This window comes from Equus caballus, chromosome 8 (genome assembly GCF_041296265.1).
Source record: "Equus caballus isolate H_3958 breed thoroughbred chromosome 8, TB-T2T, whole genome shotgun sequence".
Classification (NCBI taxonomy): domain Eukaryota; kingdom Metazoa; phylum Chordata; class Mammalia; order Perissodactyla; family Equidae; genus Equus; species Equus caballus.
Genome location: NC_091691.1, coordinates 25,212,187 through 25,230,874, shown reverse-complemented (window position 1 = coordinate 25,230,874; position 18,688 = coordinate 25,212,187). Strand labels below are relative to the sequence as shown.

At 38.3% G+C, this 18,688-nt stretch overlaps 1 protein-coding gene across 7 annotated transcripts in view; it reads right to left on the bottom strand.

The window, feature by feature from the left end:
* Positions 1-18,688, bottom strand: part of HIP1R (huntingtin interacting protein 1 related) — a 69,845-nt gene that overhangs the window by 38,430 nt on the left and 12,727 nt on the right. The window contains exons 7-11 of one of the 7 annotated variants that reach the window (XM_005612621.4): positions 13,984-14,072; positions 13,516-13,631; positions 10,948-11,676; positions 8,437-8,593; positions 4,247-4,372 (exon numbers count right to left, since the gene is read on the bottom strand). The exons of the other annotated variants lie outside the window; for them this stretch is intronic. Of the exons in view, the coding sequence (XP_005612678.1) occupies positions 4,247-4,372; positions 8,437-8,593; positions 10,948-11,676; positions 13,516-13,631; positions 13,984-14,072 (1,217 nt within the window). The remainder of the gene's footprint in view (positions 1-4,246; positions 4,373-8,436; positions 8,594-10,947; positions 11,677-13,515; positions 13,632-13,983; positions 14,073-18,688) is intronic. 7 annotated transcript variants of the gene reach the window in all.

Here is an 18,688-nt window from a genome sequence, read left to right as displayed (position 1 = left end):
GAGGTTTGTGGCAATGAGCATGTTGATTCTAAAATAGTTAAGGTTCTAGTTTCAGATCATCTGTGTCCCATGGAAACTGCTCCATGGAACTCTTGAGTCTAACAAAATGCCATGTGAAGAAGAGCTAAGTAAGAAATGCCCCCAGAGAGTATTTCATGGAAATAAGACAAAGAAGTCCACTCTCGTTATTTCTATTCAACATTGATCTGGAGGTCTTAGCCAGAGCAATGAGGTAAGAAAAAGAAATAAGGCATAAAGATTAGAAAAAGAAATTGTTTTTTTTTTTTGAGGGAGATTAGCCCTGAGCTAATATCTGCTGCTAATCCTCCTCTCTTTGCTGAGGAAGACTGGCCCTGAGCTAACATCCATGCCCATCTTCCTCTACTTTCTATGTGGGACGCCTACCATAGCATAGCTTGCCAAGTGGTGCCATGTCTGCATCCGGGATCTGAACTGGCGAACCCTGGGCCACAGAAGTGGAACATGCAAACTTAACCATTGTGCCACTGGGCCAGCCCCTGAAATTCTTTATTCACAAATGACATGATTGTCTAGGTGGCAAATCCTAAGAACCAACAGAAAATCTACTAGACTAGGTGAATTTAACAAAGATGCAATTTACAAAAGTCATTTATAGTTCTTTATATCATCAACAAACAATTTGAGAATGAAATTTAAAATACCATGTATATTGGCATCAGTGAAAAATATCAGGAATAAATTTAACAAAAGATGTGCAGGACCCCTACAATGAAAATTATAAAATATGGTTAAGAGAAATGAAGGCAGCCTAAATAAATGGAGAAATACTCTATCCATAGATGTCAGTTCTTCCCAAAAGACCTACAGATTCACTGAAATCACAGTATCAGTGTGCATTTTTACAAAAATTGACAAGTAGACTTTAAAACTGCTACAGACTTGCAAAGGACCTAGAATGGGAAAACAATCTTGCAAAAGAAGAAAACAGTAGAGGACGTATACTACTGGATTTCCATAGAGTTACATAATCAATACAGTGTGGTATTACTGTAAGGACAACAAGCAGATCAAGTGGAACTGATCAGAGTCCAGAAATAGACTCTCACGTATATAATCAACTGATTTTCAACAAAGGTGCCGAAATGGAGAAAGGACAATCTTCTCAACAAATGGTGTTGGAACTAGATATCTGTATGAGAAAAATGAACCTTGATCTTTACTTCACACCATCAGCAAAAATTAAGATGAACTATAGCCCTAATCAGAACTATAAAACTTCTAGGAGGAGAAAATATTCACAATCTTGGAGTAGATTTCTATGACACAAAAGGCACCATTTAAAAAAAATGGATAAATGGGACTTCATCAAAATTTTAAATTTCTGCTCTTCAAAAGACACTTAAGAAAATGAAAAGGCAAACCACAAACTGGAAAAAAATATTCACAATACATCTGGCAAAAGACAAAGGACTTGTGTCCAGACTATGCAAAGAACTCTTAAAACTCAATAACAAAGGAAACAGGTCAAAGCTAAAACAGGCAGAAGACTTGAAGAGACACTTTGCAAAAGAAATGAAGAGCCAATAAGCACATGAAGAGATGAACATCATTAGGTCATCAGGAAAATGCAAATTAAATGGCAAGGAGATGCCACTTCGTATTTACTAGAATGGCTAAAATTAAATCGACTGACAAAACCAAGTGGTGGTAAGGATGTGGCACACCTGGAACTTTCATACACTTGGTAGAGACGTAAAATGGTACAACCATCTTGAAAACAACTTGGCAGTTTACAAAAAAGTTAAACATCCACCTAACCTATTACATAACCTAACCTATTAGATATTTACCTTAGAGAAATGAAAACATATGTCCATAAAAAAAGGTTGTATGAAAATGTTCATAGCAGCTTTATTCATAATAGCCCCCAGCTAGAAACAACCCAAATGTCCCATCAACAGGTGAGAAAACAAACTGTAGTCTATTCATACACTGGAACACTGAGCAGCAGTAAAAAGCAGTGAGGGTCTGATGCACAACAACATGGATGAATCGAGAATAATTCTGTTTGAAGAAGCTGAAGAGCACCTGCTGTATGAGCGCATTTACGTGAAGTTCCAGAACAGGCAAAACTATGCTCTAGCGATAAAACCAGACCAGTAGCTGCCTGGAGTGGGGTAAGGAGGGATTCACTCTACAGAGCATGACGGAACTTTCTGGGGAGATGGAAACATTCTATATCTTGACAGAGATGCTGGTTACATGGGCACATATACATTTACCTAAACTCATTGAACTAGCGATCTGTACCAGTTCTTCATGAAAGAACAAGTATATAGGCATTAAAGACATTCCTAATAAAATCTCTATTTTATTGTATACAAATTATACGTCAATAAAGTAGATTTTAAAAGAAAAGTACAGGGGCCGGCCCCGTGGCCAAGTGGTTGAGTTCATGGGCTCCGATTCAGCAGCCCAGGATCTACCAGTTCGAATCCTGGGTGCGGACATGGCACCGCTCATCAGGCCATGCTGAGGTGGCATCCCACGTGCCACAACTAGAAGGACCCATAACTAAAAATATACAACTATGCACTGGGGGGCTTTGGGGAGAAAAAGGAAAAAAAAAAAACCTTGATAAAAGAAAAGTATTTCAGTGTTCTTGGAGACCTTTTTTATTTTAGTTTTTTGGTCAGGGATACAAAAAAGTTTAACTCAATGGCTTTCAAATATCTTTAACCATGCATATAACACACACAAGTCATGAACCTGGAAGCCTAAACTCAAAGCATCAGTTCCAAGCTCTTACTTAACAGGTTAGGAAACTGGGACCCAAGGATCCTGATTTCTAGTTTGAGGTTCTTTTCACCGTTTACGTTAACGCTATAAAATCTACAAAGCAACTTATATCATGGCTACTGACATGTTACCATGCTCAGAAAAAGCAGTTAAAATTAACATGTGAAACAATTCCTGAAGGAATGACAGATTTAGAAAATTACTATTTTGCAATTCCTAATGAAGTAATAAATCTAAATAATAATAGTCAAGGAATGCTAAAATCATTAGTTGAGGGGCCGGCCCGGTGGCGGAGCAGTTAAGTGCGCACGTTCTGCTTCGGCACCCTGCGGTTCACCGGATTGGATCCCAGGTGCAGACACGGCACCGCTTGGCAAGCCATGCTGTGGTAGGCGTCCCACATAGAAAGTAGAGGAAGATGGGCACAGATGTTAGCTCAGGGCCAGTCTTCCTCGGCAAAAAGAGGAGGATTGGCAATGGATGTTAGCTCAGGGTGAATCTTCCTCATAAAAAAAAAAGTGAAGGAGAGGAAGGAAGAGGAAGAAGAAAGGGGAGGAGGAAGAAGGAAGGAAGTGGAAGGAAGGAAGCAGGGCAGAGAGAGGGCAGGAGAAGGAACTGTTGGGGATTAAGAGGGACTTCACAGGACAGATCCAAATGCCAAATATGGACCTTGGTTGGATATTAATTTGAACAAAGGGTAAAAAGACATTTTTGAGATTAATGGAGAAAACAATATGATTTAGTCATTAGATGACTAAATCATCTAATTATTATTGTTAATTTGGTTGGGTGGATAACGTTCTGGTTGCTTTTTAAAAGTCCTTATCTGCTAGAGATATATAACGAAGTATTTATGAGTGGAATGATATGACGTTTAGAATTTGCTTTAAATTGCTTCAGAAGAAAATGTGTATGGATGGGGGAAGATAAAACAAAAATGGCAGAAAGTTGATGGTTCTCGACAGTCTGTGATTATATTAGTCTTTCTACTTCTGTGTGTACTTGAAATTTTCTACAATAAAATGTTTTTCAAAAATCCCCAAAAGGGGGCCAGTCTGTGGCCTAGTGGTTAAGTTCAGCACCCTCTGCTTTGGTGGCCCAGGTTCAGTTCCCAGGCCCAGAGCTACACCGTTCACCAGCAGCCATGCTGTGGTGGCAACCCACATGCAAAACAGACGAAGATTGTCACAGCTGTTAGCTCAGGGCGAATCTTCCTCAGGGGAAGAAAAAAAAATCTCCCAGAATTTATATTCATATGCCCAGGTAATGAGAAAGAGGAAGTTTGGGTGCAGCAACATTTGAGTGTGACTTTTTCCTCCTCCTTAAAACCAGTGTACTACCTCCCTCTCTCAGAGACATAAACTTTCTAACAGAAAAGGCTGCCCTGCTAGCAATATTTGCACACAAGTACTCAGTGGACTGTTCAGTTACAACAGATGGGGTCAAAAGAAAAGTAACCACGTACATTTTGGGCACTGCTGTTGAAACTCTCAGAGCTGAGGGGGAGCAGAGTACTCAGCTCCAGATCTGTAACCATCTGACGGGATTCTGCCAGCAAACGCTGAAGCTTGCTAGTGGGAGAAAAATCATCCTGCCAAGGTAACGCAGTTTAAGCATTCATGAGATCAAGAAGCATTTTTAAATGTTTACGTTCACAAATACAATGTTACAAACACAAATGTTAACTACTTGTTAATATTTTTTGACTTTAGGTATTATAAAGCAGGATATTAAATACTAGAATAACCAAAGTCCATGTATTTCTTAGAACTCACATAGCTAAATAACTTGTCTGAAACAGAATTTACTACAACTAATTAACTAACATCCAAGTGATAAAAGAATACCAGGCATTGTTTAGCTCTCCTAAATCATCTTTCCTAGGCCATAACTAGAATGTCAAAATAGTTGCAAAATGCAACTTCAACACTAAAGGCTTGTAAAGCTTTTAAAAATATGTGGAACTATGCCCTAGTTTGTTCTTGTTTAATTTTCAACTTTGGGATCTGAATTTTTTAGCATGCCAACTGCTCTCAAAAACACCTAGACTAGGGGCCAGCCTGGTGGTGTAGCGGTTATGTTCGCATGTTCTACTTCAGCAGCGCGGGGTCCACCAATTCAGACCTACGCACCACTTGTCAAACCATGCTGTGGCAGGTGTCCCACATATAAAGTAGAGGAAGATGGGCACGGATGTTAGCCCAGGGCTGGTCTTCCTCAAAAACAGAACAAAACAAAACAAATTTTAACAACACCTAGGCTAATTTTTCCATTAAGAAAAGTTCATTTCTGGGGCCAGCCCCATGGTCGAGTGGTTAAGCTCGCGTGCTCCACTTCAGCGGCCCAGGGTTCGAATCCTGGGCGCAGACATGGTGCCGCTCATTAGGCCATGTTGAGGCGGCATCCCACATGCCACAACTAGAAGGACCCACAACTAAAATATAGAACTATGTACTGGGGGGATTTGGGGAGGAAAAAAAAGCAAGAAGAAACAAAAAAAAGATTGGCAACAGTTGTTAGCTCAGGTGCCAATCTTTAAAAAAATAAATAAATAATAAAATAAAATAAATTTAAAAAAAAGAAAAAGAAAAGTTCATTTCTAATTTTCCGTGAACAATGATCAATACTGAGCTGATCTAGAAGACATTTAATAAATATCTGCTATATGACTATATCTATGTATATACATATATACAACACACATACAGACACACACACACACACATACAGATATATATACATGCATCGACAACATAGGCATGCAATGTCATATACTGCCTCAGAAAAGTAGATGCAAACATCGAAAAAGGGTCTCCTAAAAGCTAGAAAAGGTAATAGCTAGTATTTCCCCTCAAATGTATAACTTAAAAAAATTAACAGCTTTGAGGTATAATTGACATACAATTAACTGTACAATTAAAGTGTACAGTCTGATGAGTTCTGACATGTGCACACATCCATGAAACCATCCCCCCAATGAACAGGGATCGTATTCTTCACACCGAGGCCCCTTTGGAATTCCTGCCTCTGTGAGCCCCTCCCCCTATTCCCAAACAACTACTCACCTGCTGTCTGTCACCAGAGATTAGTCTGCATTGCTAGTATAAACAGATTCATGCTGTTGTCTGTCTGGCTTTTTTTTTTTTTTTGAGGAAGATTAGCCCTGAGCTAACATCTGCTGCGAATCCTCCTCTTTTTGCTGAGGAAGACTGGCCCTGAGCTAAAATCTGCACCCATCTTCCTCTGTTTTATATGTGGAATGCCTGGCATAGTATGGCTTGCTAAGCAGTGCCTAGGTCCACGCCAGGATCTGAACCGGCGAACCCTGGGCCGTCAATGTGGTGTGAGCAAACTAAACCTCTACACCAACGGGCCAGCCCCTAGCTTCTTTTATTCAGCATAATTATCTTGAGATTCACCCATGTTGTATATAAATAGTTCATTCCTTTTTATTGCTGAGAAGTACTCCATTGTATGGATGTACCATAGTTTGCTTATCTGTGCACCTACTGATACATATTTGGGTCGTTTCCAGTTTTTTAGCTAGTACAAGTAACACTGCTTGAATATTTGTGTATAAGTCTTTGTGTGGATATATATTTCTATTTCTCTGGGAGTGGAATAGCTGGGTCACATGGTAGGTGTATATTTAACCTTTACAGAAACTACCAAAGTGTTATGCACAGTGGCTGTCCTCTTTACATCCTCACCGTCAGTGAATCAAACTCGCAGTTGCCCAGGATTCTAGTCAACACGTGGCATGGTCAATGGAGAATTAACACTCAGCAAATACCCATTAGGGGCCAGGCCCCACGACATCTCATTTCACCAAAATGACTGTGATCTTAGTACTGCATATTTGTGGATGAGGAAACATAAGAAATTAAACAACTTTGCTAAGGTCAATGAGCTAAGACAAAGTAAAATGGGGATTTGAACTCAGGTCAGTTTGATTTCAAAGCCCAATATCTTCCCCAAATGACATCAAAGTAAATTAAGTTTACTTGAACTTGTTTTCTTTGTGAGAGATCTGTGATGAAGACCTCATTCATCAAAGACAAAAATACATACATTTTGTATAAGCAGATGAAAATGTGCTCAACACTATTAGTCATGAGGGAAGTGTAAAAGTAAAGCCACAATGACACATCACTACACCCTTACCTGAAGGGCTAAAACTAAAAAAGACTGACAACACCAAATGTTGACAAGGATGTGGAGCAACCAGAAAGCTTCAACACTGCTGGTGGGTGTGTCAACCAGTACGACACTTTGGAGAGAACTGACAGCTTCTACCCAATAACCTGGCAATCCCACTCCTAGGTAAATACTGAAGAGAATGAAAATATACGTCCACAAAAAAACTTGCACAAGAATGCTGATAGCAGCTTCATCACAGCAAAAATGGCCAAAAATTGGAAACAACCAAAAGAGGCAATAACAAGAAAATATATAAACAATTTGTAGCATACTTATCCAATGGACTAACAATTCAGCAACAAATGGGAATGAACTATTGATGCATGCAACAACAGAGGTAAATCACTTCAACATGCTGGGCGAAAAGCCAGATGCAAAAGAGAACATACTGCATGATTTCATTTACATAAAGTTTTAAAATTACTTGTCTATGGTGAAAAACATCAGAAAAATGGTTGCCTCTTGTGGGGAACTGATTGGAAACTGGAGCATAAGGGAAATTTCCGGCGTGATGGAAAGGCTCTATATATTGTTAGGATTGTAGGTTACACAGATGTATGCATTTTCCAAAACTCATAAATTGTACATTTAAGATTTGTGCATTCCATTTTATGTAAATGTTACCCAAAAAAGAATTAAAAACAAAATTTGAACTCTAAAAAAAAAAGACTTTGCTCATGATGAAGACACTGGCTCATCCACAATAGTGACAATGTAGATACAACCTCAGTGCCCATCAGTAGGGGTATGGACAAACAAACTGGTTTATTCAATCAAGGGACTACAAGTTAATCAACAAGCAAAATGAAGAGACTAGGTCACAAGTGTCAGCATGGATAAATGTCACAAAATATTGACAAAGTTGGAAAAATCACACTGCAATAGGATATAGACAGTATTTTACCATTTATATACATTTTAAACACACACAAAACACTATGTAATGTTTCAGTATATACTTTTATGTAGTAAAAGTATAAAAACAAGCATGGAAGCAACTTAAGGACAGTGGTTAAGGGGTGGGGGGAATGGACATGGGGAGAATGGCATGTGGGACTTACACTTTATGTGTAACATTTTATTTCTTTAGCAAAAAAAATGAAGCAAATATGGCAAAATGTAAACATGTTAAATCTGAACTAGGTGCACAATTCCTTGTCAGGTTCTTCTTTTTTTGTATGCTGAAAATATTTATTAATTAAAAATAGATACATCAATCACCTGGAGGGCCTGAGAGACATCTTGCCTAACGCTAATCTACAAAATATTTAAAGAAAACAGAAGGTGAGCAATTTTGACTTTAGCTAAATAATATAATTAAAATCCTATAATTAAAAAAACCCTGAAGAATGGCCAAAATTAAGCACACTAACAATAGTGCTAGAGAAGAATTAAAAGTATGCTGGGGAAAAGTCTTGCCTGAATAAGCGGGATGCTACTAAGCGAAATACACACCTTTTCACCGGGCAAAGCTGCATCTTTGTTGATTAACAAAATCTTAGAAGCGTGCTTTTTATCAGAAGAGGACTCTGTCTCTATCAACTTCTCATCCTCTCTTAAGGCAGATTTTGAAGAACCCCAGCAGTGGGAATGCTGGATGGCAACTAGCTCACTGTGAATAAGAAAACCAGACAAAACACACAAAATCAAGCATTTATCACCAAGACTCAAACTTAAAAGTCTCTCAACAGGACAAAAACAAAGCTGCTTTTCTTTTTTAATGAAGAAGCTCAAGTCTGAGCAGAATATTATGGATTTGAATAGAATATATGAGTAGAATATTATAAATTAATGCAACCCTTTGCAGTAAGAATTAAAACAAAATTCTTAAAGAGTAACTACAGAATAGAGAATTTCTCTCCCCCCCACACACACAAAAAAAAACAAAGAAAAGAATGTTCGAGGGACAGGATCATCCAAAAGGAAGGACAAAAATCAACACAGTATAAGGTTAAACTTGTGAGAAGTTTGGGTTTTTGGTTTGTGAGACTGATTTTTGTTAATGGTTTTCAAAAGTCCTTTTGTGAAAGTAGAATAGCATTGTTGTGGCTATTAATTCTTCGATATGGATTGTAATTAGTCTTTGAGTGGTGAACATGGTGTAATCTGCACACAAGTCAAAATATAGTGATGTACACCTGAAATTTATATAACGTTATAAACCAGTTACTGCAATAAAAAATTTTTAAAAATGAAAAATTCTTCTATAGGCTCTTAGTATTAGAGAACAAACACACGTAGCTAAGCCTCTGGGTACATTATTAAAGTTTGGGCTCAAAGCAAAGTTAACAGCAAAAGCTGTCCTGGAACAGACCGGAGGCACCGGAACCTCCTCCGCCCATGGATCCTCTAAGTGAGAGCAGCCTGCCCCTGGCTTCTCCCTCCGCAGGCAAACCTCTACTTCCCAAACGGAACCGTGGTACAAATGTGAACACTTTAGTCAGATAATAAAGTAGGTACACAAGTTCTTATAATCTAAGGAAAAACAGGAAAACATAATTATCATTTCTACTTAATCATGTATTTGTCATGCGGTGCCTTGGCATGTGCCTCTGCTGGCAAAACAAGAAGTCACTTCAACTATTTCAAGCCAGGGAGGTCAAAAGGGCCTTGAAAGAAAACTCTGAAATTAAATTTGAATGTCTTTCATACATTAAGTTTAATATATGTCCTTTATGCTCTGAAAACTATCTAACGTGAGCTCTTCCCTTAAATGTACGTGTGTTCTTGTTCAGTAGTGAAAAATATGCAATTGTGCCCTACTGATACTTGCAATTATTTAAAGAAGATCTTTCAAAACCAATGATGAATAGATGACATTTAGTGTGGCACCAATTTTTTTTTAAATTTTGCAACTCACAGTAACTATCTGTATGATTTTTAAAAGACTCAGGCTTCTAAAAGAGCCAAATAATAATCCAAATAATGAAAATATCGAACTTTTAATCACAAAGTCCTATGAAAGTCGATGTGATAATTAAAACAAGGCTCTCAGTACAGAAACTTTGTTCTTTCTGTAATGAAATATTGAAGAGCTAGGTTTTATCCAAAAATAGCAGACATTATGATAGCGCCCCTCAACCAGAAGATTCAGCAGTTCTAACAATAAGATGAGCCTGAATAATGCAGCAAATGCTAATAACTAATCTATTTTCTTCTCTTAAAAAACCAATAGCTTTTACCAGCTTGTTAAATATAAAAATTCTTTCTCTTACATGATTTTAAACAGTAAGAAAGTTTGGGAAATGTAAAATGAACACAAAGGCAGAAGCAACTGGATATGTAAATATGTCAATGGGAGGAAAAAGCGAAATTCTTATCCGGGGTCTAAGGAATGCAATCTGGACACAAAGAGACAGCTTATCAATTCAAAAAGAATCCTAGGGTGAGGAATGCCCCAGAGCAGCATTCTATTCTGTAAAGTGACCCACCTGTTTGTTTTAAATAAAACACAGTTGCCCAACTCATGACAACTGGCTTTGTTTTTAAGCAAAATCTTTGTCTCAGAAGCTGCCCTAGGTACAAACTTTCCACTGGAATCTAATACATTCTCTTTGCACAATCAAAAACTCAACAGCCTCCGCTGCAATGAAAGGAGTAAATGGTTTGTCTTAAACATGATCTCTGTTTGCAAACACACCTTTCGGGGCTGGCCCCGTGGCTGAGTGGTTAAGTTTGTGCGCTCTGCTGCAGGCGGCCCAGTGTTTCGTTGGTTCGAATCCTGGGTGCGGACATGGCACTGCTCATCAAACCACGCTGAGGCAGTGTCCCACATGCCACAACTAGAAGGACCACAATGAAGAACATACAACTATGTACTGGGGGAGGGGCTTTGGGGAAAAAAAGCAAAAAAAAAGCCACTCCTTTCCATTTAACAGTCACATGAAGCGGCTACTGCGGCCCTTTATATATCTAAACACAGTCTGTGGGCTCCCTGGATGTTTACAGAAGTGAAACATTACTAACCTTGTTGGGGAGTTATATTTTTCTCCACTGGCACTTTCTGAACAAGTGCACACAGATCTGTGGTGAACGATTCTTTGCACTTTAGAAGGTTTGAAAATACTCATCCACTCTACATCAGACATGTGGCCTGGGGCTTCAATTATGAAATTACTCGGGTGGCAGCATTTGGATTCACACATGTCACTTTCACCCAGGCAGGCTTCATTTTTATGGCAATATGAGATTCCAGACCTTTCTATGTGATCTTGACATTCAACATCCAGCTTTTCTGGTTGCTTTGAACCAGAACAGTTGGCCAGGCCCAAGTAAACACTGACATCGTGCCACTGCTTTTCATCAGATAAGGATGTTAATGTTTCTGAGAGTTGTTTCTCTTCATTCTGAATGCCAAGTCCATCACTTTGTGGTGATTTTGCATGGATCTTGCACAGCATACTTTTGTTTTCGGGTTCATCCTGGATTTTTCCTCCCAGAGCCCAAGACTTTTGTTTCTCCATTAAGTCTTTCGTAAACAGAGACGAGATAGCAATTACACTTTTTTCCCCAAATGAAGTATTAACCTGTAGTTTCTTCTCTTTGCATACATCACAAGAGCTCCTGTCTGACTTACTTTGCTGAATCAACATGGTCTCAAATTTTGGGTCCTTAACCAGTGACTTCTGACTTTTCTCCCTCTTAATATTGACTTTTGAGCGGTTATTTTCAAGGTCTGATAAACACATGTCTCTGCTATGATGGCATTATAAAAAACAGAAGTTATAAGATATACTTGATATTGTCATTCTAAATATTTCACCCAACCCACATTAACTGAGCTAAATCATAATAAGACCCATTTTTATGAAATGAAAATATAATGAACATTTATCCTTTCTTCAGACCCAATTTCAGCCCAGCCTTCTCTAGGAAGTCTTTCTGATCACGACCCACACTTTCCCCTCCCATCCTTAACTCCCTCTGGACTTACTGTCTATATCACGTCATTATCCTACTGTATATATTACCTAACTAATCACACAGCAAATCTCTTCTTCCAGCTATATTGTTCACTGTTTCATGCATATATCCTATCTTCTCAACAGATTGTTAAGTTTTTTAATACATAGAGGCATTTTTAATCCTCCTGGCACCTAGGACAGCCTTTAACATATATTAAGTGTTCCGTAAATACTTGTTGATTGATCTGTTATTTCTCTTCCTAATTCTATTAGTTTCACAATAAACAGAGGTAAAGCCAGAACTGAAAGGTAATGGAGATTCAAGGTACAAAGACAAAGGGGAAAGTGCCCAATGTGTCTTCCATACTGCAGTCAGGACTATCCCATTTATGTGCTGAATACTTACATAGCTATATACTGAAAGCTAGTCTAAAGTAAAAATGACACGTGCATAAAATAAAAATGAAGAATACTACATATATGTGATAAACCTTTTAAGACACCATCTTTTAAAGTTTTTCATGTCATACCTACTCAGGTATTCTGATCTGCATAGTTCTGACCCCTCAGAAAGCTCAACCCCTCCTTCTACAATAGCATAAACCATTTTATACTCTTAAAGAATAACGTCCCTCATGGAGCTCAGGTACCTCCCAGGGACAATGAAGTACTAAAGGAAAAAGAGCGTCTATGTTGGGGCTTTTGCCTGCAAGAGAACCCTGGGTTGGTCTGGTGTTTATTAGCAGCAGCAGGAGCCGCTGGGATACAGAGCAACAGTGTAACGACCCCAGCAGAAGGCCTCAAAAGACAAGGAGAGCCAGCACAGAAAAGGGCGGTTGAATCTGGGTGGTGCTGTCTGTAGCAAGAGGCGCTCACACCCACTCCTGCGGACCACTCCTGCGGACTACTCAGCACCAGGCCGTCACTCCAGCGCAGGCTCTGCGGGCACACGGAGTTGCCGGGAACTTCCATAAGTCCCTTTTTGGCACTCCTTGTAACGTTTCTGCTTAGAAAAGCAGACTAAATTTAACTGTGGGACAGTTATATGCCTGTTAAATTAAACCACACCTCATTTACTTATATTTTAATTTTACAGAAACTAATTTAATTCACACTGCTTGCTATAGGTAAGAGAAGACGTCTCCTATTAACAAGGAAAACAGGAAAATCAAGCTAAGAGCAGAGATGACCCTCAGCTAGCTGAACTCCTATTGCAGTTATTTATATCATTCTTTGGCATCATTTCTTTTAGGCAAGTACCATGTCCTACATATCTTTATTTTCCCTATTCCTAGCCCAGTGCCTAAAAGACGGTGAGTGCTGAATGAATGAATAAATGATTCATCTCTGAAGTTTCTACTTTAGCTCAAAGCCTTCTACACAACAGACACACAAATAATGTTTAATGACTTTCTTTTATCAAGTGGCTAAATTAGGATCACGCCTAGAATTCTAAGACAAGGTCTCGTTACACACAGGATTATAATGATAAATATTAGCTCACATATATTTAGTCCCTGCTATATAGGGAATAGTACTAGGTACTGGCCCATAGTAAGTACTTAAGGAATATTGACTGAATGATGAAATAAAATACAAGATGGTATTAACAGCATCTTGCTAAGATTACCCGGATTCCAGGGACTTTGACTCCTCCATCTTTGAGTCATATATCTGTATCAATTCCTGAGACTTTTCCACATTGACATTGAGAAACTGCAGATCACTCTGTTGTTTTACGTAAATCTGCCGTAGATATTGATAAATCAATATAAAATGTAACAACAAAACTAAATGGAGCCAATAATTTAGTACTTTCAAACACTAAAACAGATCAGATAGTGACTAAAGAAATACACTAAATATCTTTGATTTTATTTTTCCTACGTTAGCAATGAGATTTGTTAATACCACTAGTCTCCTAACCTTTAATTACCATGAGCAGGACGCCATCTGCTATGCTACATATGATATACCATTAAGGAGTTAGGATTCCAAAAGCACCCTAAACAAAATCAACAGGCATCCTGTTCTCCTGATTGGGTGTTTGTTTATAAACGTTTCCACCTAAGTGTTAGAAGCCTGACTGGGGACCTACCTGTCTCAGGTTACGCAGCTCTGCATTTGTACGCTCTTGCTTTGACTTTGCGATATCAAGTAACTCATCTTTCCTTTTCTCTCTCTCTGCTATGTAAGAACAAATATTATTAAAATATTTCTCATCAGTCATATCAACACAAACCTCTTCATTTCCAACAATTTAATGCTCAGCTAACATTTTTTCCCTCATTTCTGAATTTAAAAATTGCAAAAGAGGATGCTGGGAAGAGCTTTAATCTGACTAGATCCTACATCAAATGAGAAAATTTTCACAATATAATTAATGCCAAGTCAAAAAAAATGATTCAAAATTGTATCAACTCTAGGATCAAAATGCATGTGTGTTTGTATGTACAGACGCACAGAAAAAGTCTGAGAGCAAGTATACCAAGGTACTAAAAGAAGTTACATTTGGATGGCAGTATTAATGATGATGATTTTCCTCTCTTCTTTTTCTCTTGGGCGGGCACTGGTTTCCAAATCTCTAGAATTAATATGTCTTACTCTAATTTTCAATTTTTTTCACATTACACAGGTAACCTATGAATGCATTTTCATTGTAAAAATCTAAAAGACACATTCTCTTTATTAACAGAAAAAAATAACATTACAAGGGGCGAAAAATCACTATTTTTAACAGCATGCAAATCAGTCTGCTACAGTAATTTCACAGGCCCTTCCGCTGTATTCTCACTGACCAAAGACCGTAGATAATTGTCCCTATGAGGCGCCCGCACAGGCAGACAAACTATTTCCACTTGAAGAACAGCCCAGCACTCCTTTAAAGACTTTCTATTGCTTGAAAACTCTTTTTATCTGATAGGTAATTAAGATTCAGAATTCTCTTTAATATACATGGTGATACATTTAATTTCTTAGTGCAAAAAGACAGAATAGAGAAGTAATTTTTTTTAATCTTCATTCTTTTACAACCATAAACATTTTGCTGAAACATGGACACTTCAGTATTACTAGAGCTGGGGCACGAGAAATCAATATTTTAAAAACAGGATCAGAAGTTGGTAAACGAGAACTCACAGAAAGGAAAGGATCTAAAGTGCTATACAAGGACTTATATCAGAAAACAATAAAATTAAGCTTAAGAAGAAACAATTTGATTCACATAAAAGTGAGAAATCAACAATAAATGCTTCACTTAAAAAAATCAGTATCTTTATAAGAAGTTCAAACTAAACGTATAAAACTACCCTCTCTCGCTACATGAATCCATTTTAAGTGAATCTGACGCAATCTAAATCAAAATTTACAATTTATATCTTTGGTTCTTCCATAAAACACCTTTTCCAAATATCATCTTTCTTGTGGATGAAAAGAATAAAAATATTTACTCTCACTCTCCATTTGGAACATCACAAAAACCACCTAAGGACAGAGGCGTGTACTGTGCTGTAGATTGCAGCCCCACCTACACAGCTATGCCGCAGTGTCTGCTGTGTCACAGGGGACCAAGCAGAGCAAACAGGGAGAGGGATCTGTGCACAGCCATCCCGCCCCCAGAAACACACTTAATGCTCAGCCCTTCCAATATGGGTCTGCAGCATTGTCTTACTTTTACGGTAATCCTGGTACACAAAATTGAGAACGTGAAGAAAAGGACAATAAGGAGCTCGCCTGGTGGCACAGCAGCTAAGTTTGCAAGCTACACTTTGGTGGCCTGGGTTTTGCCAGTTTGGATCCCGGGCACGGAGCTATGCACCGCTCCTCAAGCCATGCTGTGGCAGGCGTCCCACATATAAAACAGAGGAAGATGGGCACAGATGTTAGCTCAGGGCCAGTCTTCCTCAGCAAAAAGAGGAGGATTGGCAGCGAATGTTAGCTCAGGGCTAATCTTCAAAAAAAAAGAAAAGAGAAGAAAAGCACAGTGAAAGCCCAGCTCCAGGTTTAAACTACTCTGTCTTTTCTATTCAATTCTGAATTTATTTCTTTGGATTAGACCATAGTCAATACCATTGATACCAATTAGACCATAGTCAACACCACAACAAAAAAATCATATAAATGTAGTGCACTTGCATTATTTATGTGGAATTGCATTTAGTTTATGTGAATTCAATTACATTCACAAAGAAAAAAATAAAAAAGGATGGGGCCAGCCCAGTGGCATAGTGGTTATGTTCATGCAGTCCCCTTCGGCAGCCCAGGGTTCACAGGTTCATATCCTGGATGCAGACCTACAGCTGCTTGTCAAGCCAGGCTGCAGCGGCATCTCACATACAAAATAGAGGAAGACTGGCACAGATGTTAGCTCAGTGACAATCTTCCTTAAGCAAAAAGAGGGAGATTGGCAATAGATATTAGCTCAGGGCCAATCTTCCTCACCAAAAGAAAAAAAGGAAGAAGAAGAAGAAGAAAGAAAAGAAAAAAGGAAACACAGCTACTCTAACAGTGGAAGTGATGCCCACAGTGCATCTGTGACTCTCAGATGGTCTCAATTCCACACGCCTCTCATATTAACAGCATTGTGACACACTGGGTATATTCCTAGTGTTCAGAGATACTTGTTTTGGATACAGCACAGCCCCTAAACAAAAGCCAACTATTTTATCTGGCACTCATGGGTCATTTTAAATATATTTGAGTTTTGCCTGAAGCTCTGACTTTAGAATAATCTATTGTTGTATAAGAGGCAACTTTACTGTAAATATAAATGTTTCCCTAAATCAGATGGTTTTCTACATGGCTGGGTTTACCTGAGAGATCAAAGTGGAGTAGGTCCACCTATTTCCACAAGTTGGTCACAGAGAACAAAGAGGTCTGGAACTCTGCTAAGAAACAGCACAATGGAAGGGGACTGGAAGTCTGGACCCTGCTAAACTTGGGTCAAGGCTCTGCCTTTCACTGACTGGGAGACCTCAGGCAAGGCACTCAGTCTCAGAGGCCTCATTGACAGGACTGTCAGGACCACAGAAATGTAAACCAGTATCACTGTTTTATTTGTAAACTTCTTATTAGCAATATGTACAAACAAACGAAACAGGTGTCTAAGCCTCCGTGAAGAACTTCATCTTCAACAAGAGGAAACAAAAGTTTTCAACTTAAAAGAAAAGCACACTTTTAAGACATCTTCCAACTTCAGATAATACATGTTAATTTTTAGCCATAGCCCCTGACAGCATAATACCATGTGAAGCCTTTTAAAATTATTTTTAGGCTTAATTCACTTTTTTTAAAAAAAATTTTATTTTTCCTTCTTCTCCCCAAAGCCCCCGGTACATAGTTGTATATTTTAGTCGTGGGTCCTTCTAGCTGTGGCATGTGGGATGCCGCCGCAGCATGGCTTGACACGCAGTGCCACGTCCGTGCAACCCCGGGCCACCGAAGCAGAGAGCACGAACTTAACCACTAGGCCACGGGGCCGGCCCCTTAATTCATGTTTATAATTCAAAAATACAAAAATTATTTTCAGACAGTGGTATGAGTAGAAAAGATGTTTACAAAACCAGCTTAGGAAATGATTTTTAAAAATTATTTCACAAAATGGATTATAGTGCTATCTAACAAATTTCATATACTTTACCTAGTAATACCTAATAGGATGTATGAGTAAAAAGTTATGAATCAAAAAGAAAGGAGGCTATTAAAATATCCTGTAAATTTTTTTCCTTCGTCTGACCTCCCAGAGCGTTTTATTCACAGCATTTGTATATGTAGTACTAAATTCTCTGTGGGCCTATGAGCTTTTTGGCAACTGGCAGAGTGCCTGGCACACAAATGCTTATCCAAAGATTGTTTGAATTAAACTGTAAAGCTACAAATATATCCATATATATCTCTATAAAGATAGATACATATACGGACATATCTGTAAAGCTATCCATGTATATATCTTTAGCAATATAAGAGACACTATTAAGGCGCAGCAATCCCAGAATTAATGGAATAGTGACCTCTAGTGGTAGAAAACCACATTTCCCCAATCTTTAATCACCCGAGATTAAAATTAAGAATTCCATTTTATTTGAAAAAAATATATAATACCGAATTTTGCCCTTTAACTTACAGAAATGTATTCTCGTCCTAGAAGGAAGGGCATTGTGGTTACGTATGAGAAGATTTGAAAAATGTTAATTTAATTTCTATTTGGAACTTTACCTCCAAATCTATGATTTTCATAACAAAAACTACCAAAATGAAAGCCGAATAAGAACTGCTTGGCCGGCAGGGACAGAGATAAGCTCTGTGTATCGGTGATTCTCAGCTGGGAGCGGTGAAACGGAGAGGCTCTCACTAGTGCAAACTCTGAGATACCGGGACACAGACGGGAGAACGCGGCTGGGGGGATGAACGCAATGTTCACGTTTATCAGAAAGGGACCTAAGTTAAACCTTATTAATAAATTTCCTTTTAAATCATGAAAAATTCATTCCCAACGCTATTATTTTAGGGTCATAATGATGTAACAAAACACATGAGTATTTTCCCAAATGTAATAATTACAGGTAATCTATTTGCGAAAATGGAAAAATGTTGAATTCCTAAATTTTATCTAGTATTTGCAAAAGTACAAATATCCTTCCTTCTCAATTCATAAGATTTTTTCTGAATGGATTTTTAAGCACAAGTACTATGTTTTTAGTGAGAGGTATAGTCACACACTCAGGTTAGAAGGGAGGGTAGTTCCTCATTTTATAGAAGAGGAAACAGTTAACTGGGAGGCACGATAATGCTTAAAATTCCCTGCC